Source organism: Lepisosteus oculatus, chromosome 5 (assembly GCF_040954835.1).
Source record: "Lepisosteus oculatus isolate fLepOcu1 chromosome 5, fLepOcu1.hap2, whole genome shotgun sequence".
In the NCBI taxonomy this organism is placed as follows: domain Eukaryota; kingdom Metazoa; phylum Chordata; class Actinopteri; order Semionotiformes; family Lepisosteidae; genus Lepisosteus; species Lepisosteus oculatus.
This window is the reverse complement of record NC_090700.1, coordinates 49836947-49858340: the sequence shown is the minus strand read 5'-3', so window position 1 is coordinate 49858340 and position 21394 is coordinate 49836947. Positions and strand designations below refer to the sequence as shown.

General features: G+C 39.3%; 2 protein-coding genes across 6 annotated transcripts in view; one reads left to right on the top strand and one right to left on the bottom strand.

Moving 5' to 3' along the window:
- The first annotated feature begins 43 nt into the window (after positions 1-43).
- Positions 44-9799, top strand: hapln3 (hyaluronan and proteoglycan link protein 3). Its single transcript, XM_006628846.3, has 5 exons — positions 44-177; positions 4104-4308; positions 5600-5968; positions 6308-6610; positions 7282-9799. Exons 2-5 carry the CDS (start codon positions 4176-4178, stop codon positions 7563-7565), a joined length of 1089 nt encoding a protein of 362 aa, XP_006628909.2. The 5' UTR covers positions 44-177; positions 4104-4175; the 3' UTR covers positions 7566-9799.
- Positions 9800-12169: 2370 nt separating this feature from the next.
- LOC102696245 (aggrecan core protein) overlaps positions 12170-21394 on the bottom strand; it is a 33323-nt gene continuing 24098 nt past the window's right edge. For 3 of the 5 annotated variants that reach the window (XM_006628845.3, XM_015343334.2, XM_015343335.2), the window contains exons 14-19: positions 19898-20011; positions 18623-18781; positions 18289-18371; positions 17636-17780; positions 16852-17034; positions 12170-15558 (exon numbers count right to left, since the gene is read on the bottom strand). In XM_006628845.3, coding sequence (XP_006628908.1) covers positions 15473-15558; positions 16852-17034; positions 17636-17780; positions 18289-18371; positions 18623-18781; positions 19898-20011 — 770 coding nt within the window. In that variant the 3' untranslated portion in view covers positions 12170-15472. The remainder of the gene's footprint in view (positions 15559-16851; positions 17035-17635; positions 17781-18288; positions 18372-18622; positions 18782-19897; positions 20012-21394) is intronic. The other 2 variants (XM_015343336.2, XM_015343337.2) reach the window with 2 other exon arrangements.

Below are 21394 nucleotides of genomic sequence, written 5' to 3'. Positions count from 1 at the left end.
TGCCTCTCTTCTTAGCTCAGTGGTGACGTCAAGTCTCCTATTTTAGTCCAGAAGATCAATTAAAAGAAGGAGTACAGTAACTTTTTTCTGTTTTACTACGAAAGTGCTTGCTTACAGGCAGTGTGAAACGGGAGGACAGAGACTAATACAAGCGACAAAGAAGTACTGTCTGCAGCCGTGAGTTGAAACCTGATAACTTATATTTAAAATGTGCATTTTTATTTGTGTTATTATTTTAAAAAATGACACATGCATTTATTCCAGAATAGTTTAGCTTCAAGATTAATATAATGTTTTATGTATGTTGATATTTAAAGATATCTAAAGCAGCATACAGAAAATATTAAAACTGCACATTGTAAGTGTAATTTAAGACACGGATAAACGTTGTGTTAAGCTTGAAGATAATGTTTTTAAAAGTCGTGTTTCGAAAACAGTATAATTTTATACACTGGACTTGTAGTAATATTCCAGACTAAAACTTTTTTTAATGAGCCACCTCATTAGGTTCTCTACAAATATAACATGAACAAGCCAAAATGTGCTGTAAATACGGGTGGGTTTGATTGATGGGTATATTATTTTTCAATTCAATGTTCCAAAAGAACGCTCAGACTAATTTAAATTATTAATGATAAAATACAAATTTCTTTCTTCGTAAGAAGCAAGTAATTGCACCACCTATCGTTTGAATGTACACTCTAGCAATATTTTAACAAACCGGTAAAAGTTTTCAATTTTGAGGAGAAAATGCAAAAGACTCCTTTGGCGATCCTGTAAATCTTTTTGTCGTGCAACCTTGCAACATTTTTTCTGGTATCATTACCGAAGAGCTAGAATGGTGACTTTATGCAATTCCGGGTGGACAGTTACAATTTCTTAATTACTTTTTATTGTGCCTTCATCGTATTGTTGTCTGGTGGATTTTTATGAATCAATAGCTTGTTTTCCTTTGGCTTCATCGCCCATTGAGTGTGTGTATTTTGTCCCTGGTAATAATCTTCAAAGAACTTTTCCACAACATGGGAAAAAAACTCTTATGCTGTATATAAGAGCACATTTTTCATTTATCAATAACATGGGATTTAAGCCGCCTTCCTAGCAAATGGCAGTGATCCTACTGTATATATTGAAGAACTTCATTCAATTGTTCCTGCAAAGGAACCGTGAAGCCGATTCCTCCTGTTGCTTTTGCAAACAGTATCATTACCTAAAGACAGCTTTAATAAGCTTTGTTGAACAGGAATGTCACAGTCAGTAAATATATTGCTGTATTTCATTTAACAGGATATACTGTAGATACCCTGCAAAGATTTAGCAAAACTGTATGTTTCAGTCAAGATGTTTCATGTTCAAGATGAACATATTAATTCATCTTTAGTTCTATACTTTTAATCATAATTACTGTACAATAACAATGGGTGGTTCAAATTTTACAACTAGCTCCAAATGTTTGAAAAATCTTGCATTTTCTATTGCCTTCAAGAAGCAAAATTGAACATGAACTTATACATTAACAGCCTTCGAAACAGACAAGTCACATTCCTCAAATTAATTCCCAGCCCCCCTCCCCCTTCCACCCACATTTCTCCCTGATCACCCCACCCCATCGTTCCCACTACCACCCTGAAAACCCCCTCATCCTCTCCCCAACTCCCGAAGCGAAAGCAAAAACAAACCTTTAATCCTGATAAGAACATGAGATGAATAATAGAGACAAACCTTACACATAAAGAGAAGAGTCCCAGCCACATGAAAGACAGCTCTCATGTAGCCTTTAGTGTCATATTGTCAAGAAAGTTACATGTTAACATCATATTGTGAAGCAAAGGCTGCCACACCCTATTGAATTTATTAACTGATCTACTAAGAGTATCCCAGAGTTTCTCAAGTTTAAGAAATTGTAACAGCTCTAAACCAATGACATGAGAGGGTGTGGATGCCAGCTTCCAGTTCATTAATGTAATGCAAAGAGCCAGATGCCTTTTAAATAAGCACCAGACTAATACTTAAGAGAATCTAATTGAAAGTCATTAACACAAGACACTTAATTATTATGTTGTGTTCAAACAGGCACCACTAGCCCACATTAAGTGAGCAGGCTAAATGCCATCTGATTCTTTTTATGTAGTTGTCTAGCTGTTCTACAACACAGTTTATTAGGGAGCAGTGATCATGTACTGTATATAAAAACAAATCTTAAAAAAATAAGTACGGTAGCAGACTTATCTATTAAAGATAATCTAGAGGTGATTTTATTTTATGCTGCAGAGAAGCCACGTGGTGTTGCAAGAGTGATATATTTTAATTAAAAAAAAACAAATTAGTTTATTATTTAATCACCTTAAAAGCTGAGTGTATACAGAACTTTGAGTAATAGATTTTTTTTAAATCCAAACTGTAATGTAAAGGGTACCCTTTCTATCTTCTTTTCATCGGAGTGCTCAGTTGTGTTAATCTTTAACCTTAATTTGTTAAGACCTTTCTTAAAAGGACTTAAAAGTTGGGAAAGTTGGGATTACTGTAGCTGTATACTTCTCAAATAAATCTGTATTATAGTGACTGAAAATTATACTCTATTATCTACTTGGATGAGCAAAAGATATGATAATAATACCATTGGCCTGGTCCTTGGGTAACTAATGGAGAAAATGTGGATAATATTGGAATACTATTACACTACTCCCAGGACCACAGCCTTGGTTAAGAATGGGGTAAGTGCATTAATGGGGTAAGTGCAACTTCAGGGGAGTTGTGATTTTGCTTTTGAGGGGCAGGTACCATTTCAGTAGGTCTCTGGGAAGCTAAGGATCAATATTGCTCTAAAAGCATCCAAGCCAAAAAAGGTTACACAACAATTATCCACTATCCACAATCTGACATTATTTATACTGTTTGTGCCAAACTTGCTGTTTAAACACAGGCATCATGTTAATCTCAGTTGAACTGTGGTTCACTTCAGTTCATTCAGTTGCATTGGAGTCTGTTATTTAGGTAAGAAAGGGCACCCAGGCCATAAAGGACTGCAAACCATAAAGACCACCCCCCACCCTGTCCTGTGGGAACACCAGTGTGTTGGGCTTAATTACTGACCATCAAGCTGATTACACAGTGAGCTTAACCCCCCAGGTCACAATGTCATGTCAATAAAATGTAGTCCTGTCTAACCAAGGTTGTTCAACTGCAGCAAATCGAGCTATGCAAACAGCAGGAATGTACAGTAAGTGAAGCACTTCTCCTATCAATATCCTGAGGATCGAAAGATTAGTAAAGTAGACTGTAAATGAGTTTATCAAAGACCTTCAAAGTAATGGAGGAATATATTAAAATATATTAAAAAAGACATACAGTGGATGGAGAAAAATAATATGAGAAGGGTAGAGACATTCTGTATAAAACTTCCCCATACATATCCTACATAGTGGTCTTAAAATGGCAAGTTCTACATGATAATTAATGGAAATACAGTACAAGCGAACCTTTAATTCTTTGATTCTGTGTGGAAGATTAATGCATGTTACATTTTCAAAGTGATCGTCCCTCTTCCTGTCTTTCCAGACCTAAAAAAAGTCTTGTGCAATATTTAGTTGTGAACAGTAGTAATTCTTAATTCTGTACTGTATTTAGTACAGTACAGCCAAATGGATGTTTGGAAAGTCCTGCCCTCACCAGAGAGGAACGATGAACGGCACAGAGGAATTGTCTGAAAGCATTCATTTTCTGGATGCTGAAAAGCATCCCCTTGTATGTAAGGAATGGAATATTTTCATCAGCAAAATTCATTGGGTCAGGGCCCCTTCTACGTGCTGCAGACTGGCCACATTCATTGCCTGAGTGGTGTGTTACTGCCCTCTTGTGGGAGGTGAGCAGTGTTCAGAGAGCAAATGCCAGTTCCTCGAGTTGGTGGAGTCAAGCAGGATAATGAGAAAGGCCCATTAAAATGAACAAACTTTCCATTTTCTTTATGCTATATAATAATAATTATATTTATAATATAATAATAATTATGCATAATACATACTGTAATAATAACTACTTCTTCACCATAATAAGGAAATATTTTTGTGTGTTTATTGTCATTAAGATAATATTATCTCCTATAGGTACATACATTTGTCCCAGGACTGCTCTCCAGGCCCTCGTTGCTCTATAGACAGACATACAGAGGGACGCAGATGGACGTGGCCATTATCAACATGCTGCCCCTGTTGCCAATGTTTCTACAGCTGCTCTGCACCTGTTGGGCTGCCCCCTACTCCAATGGCTTCTCCTACCATGACGTCATGAATGGCAATGGGAATGGAGAAAGTAAGGAGCATTTTACTTCTGCTCACTGAGCAGGACACTGTATAAAATGTTGGTTTACATGCACAGCAATTCCCAACACTCCTGCCTGTGTCATGAGACAATATACAGGTAGGATCTGTGTGCTGGACTAGCAAACCAGTGAGTACTGGACATCTTACAGCTGTGCCCTCTTAGAAGTTATGCAACATTGGTTGCAGACAATTGTAACTGACAGGAATCTAATATATTTATTTAGATAACATGTCAGAAGATAAGAGAGGTTACAAACTAGAGGAGGCCATTCAGCTCATCTAATCTGTTTGGTAGTTAGTAGTTAATTAATCCAAGGATCTCATCAAGCCTTTTCTTGAAAGAATTCAGGGCACTGGCCTCAAGAGCCGAGCTGGGTAGCTTGTTCTATATTCCCACAACTTACAAGGCATTTACTTTATATAAATTTAGAATGTAAACTGAGAGGCATTAAAGATGCAGCAAATTGTTTTAGTTCCAACATTTAGCAACAAATGATAACTGACGACAACAGTTCTGATCCTTGTCTGTCTACTTTCCATTTTGAATGAAGTGGATATTGCATTAGGACAATGTGTCTTTTTTTAGGACAATAAATTATTAATTTATAACAAAATAATTAATCACAAATAATTAATATCTAATTTATAAATCACTTATTGTTCAGGTTGTTTTTCCTCCCAGTTTGTAATCACTGAATATTTGAGAAAGATGTGACTAGATTGGCAGATCTGTTTCCGTCAGACGTATTGCAGACATCCTGGCATCACTGCAAGCTTGCCTGCTCCCAGCAAATACAGGAGTTGCTGTTTCATTGAAAAGCAAGAGTGCCATGGCTAACTAATACCCACTGTACATCAGTGGGGCCCAGGAATCCAAGCTGGTGTTGTCTAGTGACATGACCCAGGCTTGAAGTGGTGCTGTCTGCAGTATAGAACTCAAAATGCATTCAGAGCAATTGGAGAATTTATCCATTTGAATATTAAGAATGTCACCATGGAGAACAATCATACCTCACACCCAGGTGATCTACAGCCTGAAGGTGTACTTGACTACCCAAAAATAAGGGAATGTATTTCGGTAAATGAGCATTAGGAGCATCTTAATTGTGCTATGTAAAGATTGATTGGGTTACTTGTTCATTGTGGCAAAGAGCTATAGTAAATACTATTGAACATGGTTGCCAACACTACCTTAGCAAAGCTGATCTGAACATTGTAGTTAATCTGCACTGTACTTGTCTGCCTGTCACTGTACATGGTCTTTGTGCCTTTTTCCCTAGTTTATTTCAATGGGGTGCGCCTTCGTGTGGAGACTCCCGATACGCCAGTCTTTGCAGTGCGCGGGAGTAACGTGACACTGCCCTGCCGCTATTTCTATGAGCCACAACTAGAGACCACCCGCAGGACACGCGTGAAGTGGTCCCACCAGCCTTCCAACGGGGGGCGCGAGATCGACGTGCTGGTGGCCATCGGACTGCGCCACCGTAGCTTCGGAGAGTTCAAGGGCCGCGTGCACCTGCAGCAGGGCAGCCCAGGGGAGGTTTCCCTGGTCATCACAGGTCTCCACTTCAACGACACTGGTCGCTTCCGTTGTGAGGTCATTGACGGGCTGGAGGACGAGAGTGCCACTGTGGAGCTGGAGCTGCGAGGTAAACGTGTCTGGCCCTGTCCACTGTAATCCTCGTCATTATCTCATGGGGGAATGGAAAGTGTTAACGTGCAGTACAGTACAGTATGTACATAATCCCTGTTTGCCTAATTAGATGGGCTTTGCCCCCTAACAAGAAAATTATAGGAATAAAAAAACTGAAAACTACAACTTCAGTGTTTTAGCAGGAGTTTCCAGTCCTGGTCCGGAAGGGCTAGTGTATAACTTCACTCAGCCCTGTGGGTTCTGGTATAGAGAACTCTAGAAAACCTCCAGGACCAGGCCTGGAGATTCCTGCTTTGAAGGCACTTTTGAACTTTTCCTTTTATGCTCCCCTTAGGTGTGGTGTTTCCATACCAACCTGTAATGGGACGCTACCAGCTGAATTTCGTGGGAGCAGAGCGTGCCTGCGAGGGGCAGGACGCCTCCATGGCCACATTCGAGCAGCTCTTCTCGGCCTGGGAGGAAGGGCTGGACTGGTGCAATGCAGGCTGGCTGGCTGATGGGACAGTGCAGTACCCCATCACCTTGTCCCGGGAGCCCTGTGGGGGCTTGGATATGGCCCCAGGGGTCCGCAGCTACGGGGCCCGGCACCGGCACCTGCACCGCTACGATGCTTTCTGCTTCTCATCCTCACTGCACGGTAAGGGGCTGTCGGCTGCTCTTACTCTGCTGTGTCTATAATGTTCTGCAATGCTCCCGACCAACTGCTGGGGCCAGGAGCCTACTAATTACAGACCACTACAATGTTAAAATCAGCACCACTAAACACAATAGAATTATCCAGTTTTCCCACCACATGTCCTGACTTCTATTGTAAGAAATAACAATGTCTTTCAAGAGAGTCTGTGTCAAACCCTGGAAAATACAGAATTTAAAGTCACTCCAGGCAGCATTATGTTTCTTCCTACTATGCTTTACTTTTAGTGTTTCAAGCACCATATTATCTCCATGCCAGTCCATCACATATTAAAAGGGCAGGACTCTGTAAAGCTTCACACGTATTTAGCTAAAGTTGTTCTGTATTTGTTGAGTGTCAAGTATCTTTCAGCAGCTTTCCCTCTCAGTTTTGACATACTGTATAGACTGACAGTAGCAGTATTTGCAAACAGCTTGTTTTCTACCTTATTTCGATTGGAAAATCATCTTTTTTTAAGAGAAGAAAACTTATACTTATGTATAGAAATGTTTTAACGTTTGGGACACAAAGTGGGACGCTGTAGAAAACAGATGAATTGAAGTGCGCCCTAGTTGTGAGCTCTGTAGCCCAGCGAGTGCGTGACGTGCCTGCTGTGCCCACTGTCTCTGCCCCAGGCAAGGTCTACTTCCTGCAGCATCCTCGCAAGCTCAACTTCTCGGAGGCGCTGGAGGCCTGCGAAGAGGATGGGGGCCAGATCGCCAAGGTGGGGCAGCTCTACGCCGCCTGGAAGTTCATGGGACTCGACCGCTGTGATGCGGGCTGGCTGGCTGACGGGAGCCTGCGCTACCCCATAAACGTCCCCCGCCCCAACTGCGGCCCTCAGGAGCCTGGAGTTAGGAGCTTTGGCTTCCCTGCACGGCACCAGAAACACGGCGTCTACTGCTACAGCACACAATAAATCTCATCACCCAGCTTGTTGAGGTCCACCCATTATACAACCCCTGTTTCCTCTCTCTGTCTGCCTCTGTTTCTCCCCTCATGTTCCCTTCAACTCTTGTCGACATACCCCTGTCTTGTTTTCAGCCCTGTGCAATATCTCTCTCTTTCTCCCCTTGCAGCTATTCCCTGTGTTTTCCTTTATCTTGCCGCTCTTGCCTTCCTCCATACCGTCTCTTTTTTTGCCCTGCTTTCCTCTTTATGCCCTCGACAGTCTCACGCTGCTCATTCGATTTGGGCGGCCTGACATTTTTTCTTGCGTTTCTGCTCCCGTAGAGCGCACGGCGCCTGAGAGATGTTGCGCCCTTAGCTGTGCTAAGAGGAGCTGCAGAGCAGCCAGGCTGTATTGACTTTCCCTCTGTGTTTGTCAATTATCAGATGAGTGGCAAAACACAAGATGTGGCTAGTATCAAGGGTATGTTTTTTTTTTAGTAAAGAGGAACTTTTTTAAAAATACTTTGGCAATGGACTTTATTATTACTGCCATTATGACTTTCATTTTTATTATACTTGTTAATTGTGTCGTTCTTTATGCTAGAATATTTTTATAAAGTCTAGTTATTACACAGTGGATGAACTGGAACTTAAACTCAAGGACTCTGCAACACTGTGGACTTTTAGCAACAGCTATTCTTATAATCCGTCTGCCCACTTCACACTTTGTGTGCAAAAGTTGTTTTTTTTAAATGACAAGTTAAAAACGTTTTAAAATTATTATAATTGCATCTCAATAAAGACACTCTTGAGGCATGTCAAACATTTTACTAGGCAGTGCGCTGTTCCAGACCAGTCTTCTGAAAAGTCACAAAATTCTTCCCAGCTGCCTGTGATATTATAAGCCGACAATGTTTTACAGGCTTTTTGCTTTGGTTTGTTGTGAGCCCTCATTAGAGAATCTGAGCCCAGAGGATAGACAATTTGAACAAAAAAGGACAAGAACAGGTAAACTAAATAAATAGTAAATACTATTTAGTTTGAAAGCTGATCTAGAGATGATTTTATATTCAATAGAAAAAACAGAATTTTAAATCAAAATATTTAGTTTAGTTTTTTTTGTTTTAAACTGTCTTGGAGTGCTTATTGTACAATGGCTGTACAAAAGCCCCTGAAGTGATATCAGTGCCTTAAAGATTTTGAATGAGCTAAACTATGCCAAATACTTTTTTGATAGGCAGCTTTGGGAAATGTCAGAATAGGAAAGCCATAGTGTCAGCACTGGGGATACAGGTTCATGCAGTGCTTAGTAGATGAATTAGAGCTACAAACTGGTGTGCAATGTGATGGCAAGCATCTTAAGAAAGTGTGTTCAGCTTTCTCAGTCAGATTTGTGTAAAGAAAACTTTTATTTTTAGTTGTCATAAGTAATTTATGTACTTAGCCATATGTTTCATCTGTAGAAATGCAATATCTCTCTGTGCATTAGAGAACATACACAAATGACCTAATACAGCCTTGGCATTCATTTTTGGAAGACTCCCATAATTGGTTGTTTTACTGATTTTAATCTGTTTCCTGTCATACTACTGCTATATACTACATACTACCATTCAGAGAATCATTTTTCATATTTAATTGATTATAGATATTGCTCCTAATTGAGAAATCCTTATTAACTTGCTTGTGTTAATCTTCTCCACAGTTTTCTGGGTTTAAGATTAATCCTGAAATTTCTGTAACTGCCATTTTATCACCTGTTCTAAGCTGTCGCTGCCTTCACAATCCCACACCGTGCTGATGCAAAGTCCACATTGTGCTGACAAATGTACTGTATGCAATGTAAAAAGTAGCATGTCTTTTTCAGGGGTGGGATAGGCTCAGCTGTGCTGTTAGTTTCTTTCTGCTGTGGAAGAAAAGGTGTTAAAGCTTCAGTACCGTTTAAGTGAAGAATTGACAAGGTGAAGTCTCAATCCCTGTACTCACTGTGGCACAGTTGCTTTCACTCATTTGTTTGGGCTTCACTGTTTGAACTATGTAGGTGCCCTCTAGTCTTGGGGTATCAGCTCTACCGTCCTCATCAGTGTAAATATGTACAAAAATAAAGTCCTAATATTTTACTGATGAGGTACAAAGTTCTCATGTTGCATTATTTAATTTCCCACCCCTGTCGTCTCTCACTTCAGGCCCTATAATGTATAGCCTAATTTCTGTATTCCTTATGAAGAAATAAACTATTTTTACATTTTTATAAAACTGAAATTGAGAAAATGTTTTCCCTTCTTTTGTTGATCTTGAATGTGTGCGGTTGTGATATTATCTTTTACCTATGGAAACTACAGAAATGTACTTCTTGTGTACTTCTGTAATGCTTGTGGTACTGTAGTGTGTTTTTCTCAGGACATACACCACTTTAATTTCCCCACAATTCAGTTTAATGCAAAACAAGATTTTGAATCAACTAATACCAGTTCTATACGAAAAATACACATACTGCCATGGCATTACATCTTTATATCTTTAAAGGCCCCTATGCACACTACTTTGGTACAAGTCACACATATACTGTACAGTATTCTGTAGATTATTTGGGGATAGAGAATAGTACATACTCTCGAAACTTCCTTTGAAATTGTAATGCGTTTTGTATCCATTTTTTTGTGTCCGTTTACACTGGACAAAGGTATATGCTAAATTAACTTATTACTGTATAGCCTTAATTACTGTTCCTGATAAAAATACTATTACAGTTACTGCCACTGCTGAACAAAGTACTACAGAAAAAGACAACGTTCAGGCTCTTTGGCATATTATTATTTTTCTAAAGAAACTCAGTTGTTTGTCCTTCTGGTGTTAATTTTAAATCCTACCTATAACCGATTTTTATCTTTGGATTTCCATTAATCCATTGACACATCTATTCAAAAGTATATTGAAAGGTTAAAATTTTGACAGAAAAATTAAAGAGCAAGAAATGGGGAAATATATGCATACCCATAAATAGTTTTGACATATTTATATTTTCAATTAAAATTTCAGCTGAATTTTATCAGAAGCAGAATCAATTGTTCAAACAGCAATGGCATCAGACGTAGAAAAATGCACACATTTTCAAAAATGAACAAAATTAGATTGAATAGGTGCCTTTCAATTATTTAGAACAGAATGCATACAGAAAATAATGTGCGCCAGAAAAAAAGTAAGTTTTCACATTCCCTTGTGAGTTTCATGTCACTATGGTACAGATGGAAAAAAAAACATTTAAAAATCTGAACATATAAAGCAAATTTGTGTCCTTTTGATTTATTGCTTTTTTAAAATATGTAAGAAGTTTATTCTTTATAAGATACTAGGAAAGTCACTGGGTACATTTCTGAGGAATAGGAATTAATATTGATTAACCCACACATTGTCAAGCTAGGTCAAGCAGCTGATGACCACTGTGTCCGCCAGGGATCACAGTGACTGGTTTAAGTGGTATTGGTGCAGTTTGTGTTTGCGCCAGCAGAGGGCGTATGAACCAGGAATCGGAGAGAGCACAGCAACGAGGAGCTCTGGGCTAGAGAGGTGAAACGGCTCAAGTTGAGCACCATTGAGTGCAGGGAAGTGAGTTTTGTCCTCCCCCCTTCATGAAGAGCAAATAAAATGTCCTGCAATGTTATTATTCCTCGAAGAAATATCCTGTTATTTACACTAGCCTGCTTCACTAAAACACTTTCTGAACTCAGCATCAACACAAAGGTACTTCTGTTTTGCTCCCTTGCTACTTGTACATATTTTGTCAATGTGGCAAACAGCACATACGCATGCACATGGGTGCCTGAAGTACGTTTCTCCAATTTCTAAGAAATTACTCAAAAGATGAGATGGATTTTTCAATACCAAGCAGAAAAAAATGAATGAAAATACCAACAGTCATGCCATTCTTTCCTTTCATTCTTGATGTGAATTTGCTTAAAGTGTGCATGTCTTTGCTGTTAAACGTCTGTGACTGATGCTGTCGAGCTGTCTGCAAGTGCTAAATAAAGATGTAAAGTGTCTAGAACTTACATTTTACCAGGGACAAGAGGACATTAGCATTATAGCTCTAAGCCTTTATTTTTTCTATTCTTAACTGTATTTAGAATGAGAGGTTGAACCTATATCACAGAGATCCATATTTGTTTGGCCTTTTGATGTCTGATGTGAATGATTTTTGTATGTTTGTGCCTGTATAACTCTTTGCACTGGCAAGACCTACGGAATAACAGCCTCAAGTCTCCTTCCCAAAAGTTAATTGTATTTACACACTTACTGGAAAAATATTTTTTAAAGATATATGTATAAATATACCTTCATATATTAATAAAATCCTGTTAAAATTAAGAGAACCAGAAAATAAGGTTATTTTTTATTATTATATTATTTTTTATTTTTTATGTTCACTTAGATATTCATGTGTATTTTAATGTAGTCTGCTTATATATAGTTTCAACATGTTTTTTGTTATCAACAGGATCTGGCTTGCAACAGAATGCAACCATAAATACACACATGCACAATCAAACACGTTTACAACCATTCAGTGACACACAAAATCACACAAACTGCTGGGTATATGCTGCACACAGGAATCTAAAGTCCTACTAGGAATAAAATACATAATTTTTATTTAGCATCCTTCATGATGTCTGAGCAAACCAGAATACAAATGTTTTAAAAACAGACATTTTCTTTCTGGGGATACATCCACGTGCTGTAGACACAGTCACTGTGCTACAGGCTACACACATAAATGGCGTAACTTACACTTTTATTACAGCAACTGTTTCCTGGCTTCAGACAGTTATGTGTTAAAAAATAGAAATGTAGGTTAGAAAATGAATTAGGATTATATGAAACAACATGTGAATGCTGGTATAGCTGCATATTTATGATTGTGCAATGCCAATTAAAACTAAAAAGAAGACAGAAAGATGGGAAATACTAGGCAGGGATGCTTTATAAAACCCCTTTGTCAAGAACATTTATTGCTCTCAAGCACCTCTACAAGCGGCATTGATTCTGAGCCTGCTTTTGTGGTTTTTAAAATCTAGAATATATAACCCCAGATTGTATTCAAGAGCTGCTCTAGCTGTGTGTTCCCATGCAGAACAATTCTCAAGTCATTCACTAGGTACACAAACCTACATCCTCATCACAGCTAAAACAAACCTGCAAAAACAAAGTAATCAGATTTCAAATGATAACGAGTTGCAAAACAAAATTCCCTACTAATGTTTTATGATCACAGTGGAGTTTAACTTGATCACCTTTGAGAAAGACAGTTAGGAATGCATTTGACATGTTACATGTTTCCCAATAAGCCCACTGCTCAATTTTTACTTTTGTGTAACCTGCATGGAACTGATCAGCATCTTTCTTTGTTTGGGTACAGCTTTATACCAAATCATTGATTCCAGTGAGAGTTTTACTGATTCAGAAAACATAAAACATTCTACTCAAATGGTGAGAGCTGCCACTTTTAGCATGCATTACCAATTTAGCATGATACCTCACTGTTGACTTGATGGCTTGGTCTCAACTGATAATTGCATACCACCCTAAACATACTGTAGATCTCTCAAAATGTTCACATTTTTTCTGACACTTAATGATTGGGACCTAAACCCTGTTTGGACTTTTAGCTTTAGTTAATGTCACATGAAATACATTGGTTCACACAAGAACACTCTTCTCAGATTAGTTCTGTTTGGCAGTTTTGCTTGAGTAGGCCAGGATTTAAAGGTACATGATGTCCATTTAAACATCATGGGGCATTTGCTTAGTAACCAGCAAGCACTCACACAGCTTTATTAATAACTTTGTCTACCACGGTCTACAGGCACTAACCTCAAGAGTTTTTAAACAAATATTTTTGGTGTTTTATACAGTATTTTGTAAATACACACGTACTCCTCACATTTATGCAGTTTTATTGCCAACAGTTTCACCAGTTTCACTAGAATGTTTTTCTTATTTCTTCTATCAGATTTTTTTTTATTAAGGGCATTAATCTCTTTAAAGTTCCTGCAAAAGACCTTGATAGACTACACCTCTCCAGTTCTATTCCTCCTGACTCGGAGATGAAAAATGATTTGTTTTTAAAGGATCAAAGAGCATACCGACATGCTGGTTGCTAATGTCTCCAATAGATTCTCCGCACTTAACGAGTATCTATTACTCCCAGAACCTGGTCCCACTCCACATTTCTTATGATTCTTTCATTTCTTTAAAGTTCTTGTCTTGCTGTTTCATGAATCTATAAAAAGAGAGCATGGTACATTAAACAAGCAGCAGACTATTGATTAATGTGCCAGCTTCTACAGACAGTAATCATGGTGGCCTCTTTTCTAAATTCTATATATTAAATATAATATAATACATGGAGAAAAATAAATGCAAGAGAACAGTTGCTGTAAGTCCATTTCTGCCTGTTGTACCAGTCCCACAGAAACACTGTGCACTGCAAGGCTCTGAGGGAGAGACACCACAACAGGTCGTATGTGGAGAGATCAGGAAGAATGATATTTCACTTCATCAAAACATCAAACTGAAAATAAAGAACACGAAAACTACGGTCATGCTGTTGCCATAAATATTCTGTGTTTTGTCGTCCTAATATTGATGGGCAGCGACTTGCTGTGTCACTCCCCTCCTAGAGGAGTGTGCTAGGCTCAGCGGTTTGCAGGATGCTTTGCCAGTCCATGTGCCAGTCAAGTCCTGGCGCTATGAAGGATCAATAAATAATACTATATTCACATTTTGTAGACCTACCTTTCCTGCAGAAATACCAAGATTAGTCAGTAGGATGTAAACCCCTGTGCTCTTTGATTTGAATTAGCTGGCTCTCCATGGCTGTGTTTGAATGTATCGGATCTAAGATCCACCTGTAGTCTGACCAGAGTTCACCCAAGTTGTTCTTGATCTAGATATCATCAATTGATGGGTTGGGTTCAAATTTATTTAAATTCACAAGCCCCTTGGTACTCAGTTACTATACTGGGCTAAATAATATGGTTAATTAGAAACTCCTAGACTGAGTTCTCTATGTTAAGTTAGTCAACATTAAAGTCATAACCATTGAAATCCCTGTGTTTCACAAACTGCACTGGCCCTCTACTCACTTTAACTGTAAACTCTATGTTAATAATACAAACACTTGCAAGGCCTGAAAATAGCTCAATGCATTTCATGTGAAGATATTCTAAATACTAGCAGCACTGTCCTATACTAATTTATTTTAACTCCTCTTTTCTATTATCTGTAAGGAATTGAGCTTAGATGATGGACTCAGTGGCACAGCTTTGGTGTAGTTTGTAGCTGGGTGCTGTAAATCATACCAACTGATCTAGACATAGGTCTCAATTAAATATTTACAACAGATGTTGAGTAAAAGCTATCTTGCCAGAAAGGATCTGGAATGACTGGTTTCATCCAGCTGTCCAGGACATGCTCCAATGAGATGGTGAAGAGACCTGTAAGTACCTTGGAAAACTGCCTGAAAATAGGGTGATTCTTCCAAATAACAGATGTTAATAAAATCCTTACATGCATTATGGTTGGTCTGATGTTCTTAAAATAAAAAACAGTGATTAAAATAATATTAACAATAAACGAATTATTAAAATATTACAGTGTGTTTGGCACAAGAACAACAACAACCAAATAAAATCTTTGCTTTTTTATCCCCTGAAAAAAGGCACAGAGTGAAACTCAGTAACCAATACATCAGCCAGGTGGACTACAGAATTAAGTCTAACTTGCTTTGGTGTTTGTACTGTATATACAAGATGGGCACTCTTACTTTATAATCTCTTTTTTCAGACAGAACAAAATTACTCTTTTTATATAAATGTTCTTTAAAATAATAATCTTTTTTATTCTTTCTTCTTTTATAAATCCCCTCTTCCCTTTTTAGCGGAGTTTTCCCCAAGATGTGCTGTCTTGTTTTGATCGACTTCTGATGGATCTCTTGCGCAGTCTGCGATTGGAGTGGGCTGCTGGACAGAGAAACGCAGGCAGGGATTGTGTTATTATTAAGAATAAAATCATAATACGGGTCACTTTCAGTGTTATTTTAATGATACTTTTCATGAGAGCTCATTGACAATGAACACATTCACATGCAGTTAATGTAATGCTCAATTTAGATTGCAATGGTGCTGTACAGTACATCTTATCCTCATTCTCAACATTTGTACATCCAGACCAGTGAGATTTTGGCTCACTTGTCACTTGTGAAATCTTACCTATCGAACTGTTAATTCAGACAACCGAATATTAATGCAACCAATTTTGCATACATGAATCTACTGTATTTATTGTGCCCTTTGTTTCAAACCTGCTAATGTAGTTTCAACACTTTTAAGATGAACCCAATTTAGCTATATTTAATTTTTCATGGATATCAGACTGCCAGGCTCATCTCTCACTAGCCTTATTGATCCTTCTGCTGGAGATGTTTAGCTAATTCTCTTGATTCTTCCAGGCTGAAGGTAGTTTGGGTATAGAGTGGATGGGACTTGGTTTAGAAGAGTTTAGAAGTAGACTACAAAATAATAATAATAATAATTGCTTACACTTATATAGCGCTTTTCTGGACACTCCACTCAAAGCGCTTTACAGGTAATGGGGACTCCCCTCCACCACCACCAATGTGCAGAATCCACCTGGATGATGCGATGGCAGCCATAGTGCGCCAGAACGCTCACTACACATCAGCTATCAGTGGGGAGGAGAGCAGAGTAATGAAGCCAATTCATAGACAGGCCATGAATGATAAGGGCCAATGGGGCATTCTGGCCAGGACGCCGGGGTTACACCTCTACTCTTTATGAGAAACGCCCTGGGATTTTTAATGACCTCTGTTTTACATCTCATCCGAAGGACGGCGCCTGTTTACAGTATAGTGTCCCCGTCACTATACTGGGGGATTAGGACCCACACAGACGGCAGGGTGAGCGCCCCCTGCTGGCCCCACTAACACCGCTTCCAGTAGCAACCTTAGTTTTTCCCAGGAGGTCTCTCATCCAGGTACTGACCAGGCTCACACCTGCTTAGCTTCAGTGGGCTGCCAGTTGTGAGTTGCAGAGTGATATGGCTGCTGGCTAGATCTTTTACCATTATAAGGTAAAACAAAAAAGGAAAACATGAAAAACATCTACCACAGCTGGAAAGATTTTTTTTCTACCACAGAAATACATGATTGAGGTTAATGTTTTTAAAACTAGCTTTTTATGAACCGATTCTAAACTACAGTATGTCTCATCTTTGACCAAACAAGGAAGACTCACAATCTATGCACTCCACGTGTGGCTGCTCCCACTGGCCATCTGACAGGCATCGGACTACAGGAAGGTGGCGCTGTGTGAACCCAGGGTTACACTGATACCGTATAATGGAGTTCACCTCATAACGATCCCTCCTCTTCCCAAAAAGCCTTGCATTTTCCACCTCCGGAGGAGACCCACAAGAAACTGAGAGCAAAGACAACACAACAGCAGTGACCAAAATGAACTACGTTCCTGTAATGAGGACATGACTAAGATAAGTACCAAGAGGTGTCACCCCACCCTGCATTTAACTTCCTAACTTGATTAACTTGACAAAAACAAGAAAAAAAAAACATTTTAAATCATGTCAGAGAATGGTATTTACTGGCAACTTCCAAGTCTTTTTGCTCATTAGTAAGTTGACCAGTCTCCTCTAATACTACATATATTTGACAGATATAAATCTGAAGCTAAGGGGAAAAATATTTCTTCTAAAATACACTGTGTCCTGCTTAATTTTGGATGTCTTGATATTTACTGTTGTACTAAAGGCCCTCGACCCTCCAGCAAGGAGGAAAAGACAGTTCTTTAACACTCCATTAACTCCATGTACCCACGAGGGGGGTGCACACTCCACTGTAAGATGTGTAATTGCTAGTTCAGATTGGTGTGTGTGTGTGTGTGTGTGTGTGTGTGTGTGTGTGTGTGTGTGTGTGTGTGTGTGTGTGTGTGTGTGTGTGTCTTGATTTCACATCAGTGCACCAAGGTCTTGTTTCACCACAGCACCTCAGGCTCCTTTGCTTACTTGTCCCTTTCTTGCAGGTGAAGGGCAGATGGTAGTTGCAGGGTACATCATTCCATTGGCCTTTCTCGTGCCAGATCATCACCACGCAATCCTCCTCTGTGATGAAGTAGTTATCTGGCTGGTTTGGCCTCCAATTCTCATATTGCTAGGTTCAGTAAAATCAGACAAGCATTAGAGTGAAGTTTAATTGTAGGCCTTTTCACGCTTGGCAAGAACATCACCCAACTTTAAACCTCTTGCAGTATCAGACCTTTGGGACTTTGCATACTGGCTGAGTTCATTTTGTTTTGCATTACCCAGACAAATTCAGATGAAGCCTGCTCCTTAAAACATTAACACACCCTGTTGCGCTTTTCAGGTATTAACTAGATGAGTTTGAACATTCTGCCCAAAGACAAAGAACATTTGATTTAAGGGAACTAAAAAAAGATCGTTCACATGCAAGTTTCTTTTCTTTAAAAAAATGGTTGTTTCGTTGTCTTTTATCTTTTGTTGAAAGCAATGAGAGGCTGACTATTCCTCTCATAGCAGGGGGTTTGCTCACTACAGTGGTAATAACTTGGGAAACGTAAAGTGTTCAATAGGTTTGTTCATCTCTTATTAATTAGTCAGCAGGACATTGTGCAGAAGAAAAGCGCTTGGCAAGAACTGACCAGGGGGTGTCCATCAGACCAGTGGAAGTCATTCTCCAGTGTCCTATCATTCAGGCCAATCCACTGGTAGTCCTGTGCATTGTCTGTGAGGGAGGAAAGTAGTGTAAGACTTAGTACGCAACCCAAAAACATTCAGGGACTTTTACTGTAGACAAGGCTTAAAGGTGAGGATAATATTCCTCGACAGGATAATATTCACTGGATGCCATTCTGGTAAGGGCCAAATGGAAGAAGGGCACTGGGTTAGCAAGAATTCTCAAAACCTGCACATGGGGACTCATTTCAGTCTTATGCATCCTTGTGTTGTGATCTGTGACCAGGTCCCGGGACTCACAGTTGACGAATTCCTGCTCCTCCGGTGTGATGATGCTGACCAAGTGAGAGCCGAGGCTTCGGCAGTGTCGCTCCGCATCCACCCACGTCTCCCGCTGGGGAATGTGTCTGTAACAGTTTCCCTGGAACTTCTGCCAGCCCGATTCACAGCTCTGCAGGTCTGCAGCGACAGCAGGGGCAAAATCACACCATATCCCCAGCGGGGCATGGGGCATGTGGGTTATTTCGGCAGAGGTGTGCCAAGACAATCCTGGGGAAAAGAGCTTTGGGAATCATCATGATTATGCATACTTACATCAACTCACGAACTCTTACATGAATGAATGTGAATTTTCCCTGATTCACACTATGTTCACATTTCATTCTGGAAGAACATGTATTTCTGATGAACAAGCTTTATCAGCTTTAATTCAGTTGTTTGTATGCCAGTACAGACAGCACAGAATACAGGTACCTTCAAATCAACACTATAATATATCACACTGGGTATTTATATATGTATGTATATCATACATAAAAAATATAACCAAATATGACATGTTTTAAACACCTGCGGACTTTGACAGTCGGAACTATACCCATTCTGTATCAGAGCGATCATGTGTATTTTAGGTCCTTGCTGCAGGAATTGTAAAACGACCGCAGAACCATGTCATGACAATTCATAGCCAGTCTGAATTTATCCTTCTGTCCTACAAGGTGAAGGGGAGTTAGGACTCTGTAAATGAAAGCACATTATCCTCTGCCTGGATAATATCTATGCCATTGAGCAGTTCATATGGAGCTCATGAACTGTGCATGTCATTAAGTGCTTTATTTACATCAAGTCTTTAATTTGTTAAAAAGGTGGTTTCTATAACATAAATACAAAGTACAAAAGAGTTTACCTGATTCTGTTAAATGGAACCCAATACTCTCCAATTATTAGTGGGCAAAGTGGATCATTTGGAATCATGTAGATTTTTCTACACCACTCAAGGATGTCTATTCATTCCGTCACCACACTCAAACACATCACTGCTTCATGCACTGACAACCTTTAGTGACATGGAAGGAATAGTAACAAAAAGAGACCTTGGAAAGACCGCCAGGAGATAAAAGTACATTTGCTGTAAAAAAATACAAATAAATACAACTTTCCATGGCTGAAACCGGAAACCACAGACACCTGCCAGACCAGTGACCGAAGAAGCGACACGAGCGTTTAATTAATGCTTAACGGCAGGGGAGGGGTATGAGAGGCAGTTAGTAAAATTAGCTCAAGCCATCGTCGTACCCATCTCACAATGGTCCCCTCCATAGCTGGGAAGGCATAAGCATTTGTAAGAGTCGATGCCATCGATGCAGGTAGCTCCATTGACGCAGGGGCTTGAGTAGCACTCATCGATGTCTGCAAAAAATGAAGGGTCCGCTGTTAGGATTCCTGCTGGGGGGTACGACCCAGAGCAGGTGCTTGTGGGAGAGGCCAAGAGGGGGCTGGAGGGGAGATGGAGCTTCTATTGGAAATGTGCTGCTGGAGCTCAACAGTTGTGCTGCAACAGTTGCTATCCGTATTCTAATTAACGCTAAATGGTTTCAGACCAGAATCTGAAATTCTGTGCATTGTCAATAGCAATTGGGAAAAGAAAACATAAAATGAGAACAAAATCTGTATTTATTGAAACTTACAATGTGCTTTATTTACCTACATTGATTAAAGAAACACAGTATTGCTTAGCAATAGATTATTATTTAAAACCAGAGGAATTGTGTGGATTTTAGGTTTTCTTTGAATTTGTCACCTCATGGACGAAGTATTGAAATAGGCAACAGGATGATGCTTTTTTGACAGAAGCCAAAATTGTGATTGTCTCAAACTGTAAATGATCAATTTTAAATGATGACATAGGGATTAACAACTTATTAGGCAGCAACAAAAGTGTACAGACACAAAATAGAAGCTGAGAAAAATAGTATGACAGAGATGGGTGCAGGCCATTTAAGCATGCAGGAGGACTGGAAGGGAAGGTGCGAGTTAGGCTTGACTAAAGCAAAGGCTGTGCAGGCACAAAATGGCTAAAAAGAATGAAAGACAGAAAGTCTCCCATTCTACAGAGACAACTCCTCACAGACATGCCACAAAACCTGAAATACACAGAACACATAGGCAGTGATCACATATCACAAACAAAGGACAAAACATACAACAATCATTGAGACAAAAAAAGAAGAAAAAACAACATCCAAAGGCTGAATGCTCCAAATATTCAGAGTAATCTCTAAATCACACTCAGAGCATTTAGCACATGAAAAGCATGTGGAGAGAGAGCTGCCGATTGTTGACTAATCTAAGGACAGTCACATATATTTTGCTAACGTTTTCAAAATCTAGGATTTGGAACAAAGGCAGTAGTATTTGAAAAAAAGTATGAACTGATAACCTGCTTAAGGCACAGTAACAAGCCAGTGTAAGGGACTGAATCTTCTAAGACATATTTCAGATGTTTTTCAACCCACCTTAAGAACACTGCAACAATATTTCATCAGAACGTAACCTTGGAAAATAATGATTCAATTTGACACAGTAAACATTAGAAAACCAGAGGAGTCAGGGGTTCTGACAGGGCAAATCAAACCATTCATTTGTCCTTGACACATTAAATGAAAAAAGCATTAGTCCCTGACAAGCTTTGTAATATGGTCACACAGTAATACTTATCAAATGACCAAAAGAGAAAGTAAAGGATTTAGCACAATGGAAACATGTCCTTGGACTTCATTGGACTTCATTACT

What these genes read in the sequence shown, in the direction of transcription:
- hapln3 (XM_006628846.3), top strand. Translation starts at nt 4,176, where the DNA reads ATGGACGTGGCCATTATCAACATGCTGCCCCTGTTGCCAATGTTTCTA. An exon ending in TGGCAATGGGAATGGAGAAA is followed by an intron (nt 4,309 to 5,599) that starts GTAAGGAGCATT and finishes CTTTTTCCCTAG; the next exon opens with TTTATTTCAATGGGGTGCGC. An exon ending in TGTGGAGCTGGAGCTGCGAG is followed by an intron (nt 5,969 to 6,307) that starts GTAAACGTGTCT and finishes TGCTCCCCTTAG; the next exon opens with GTGTGGTGTTTCCATACCAA.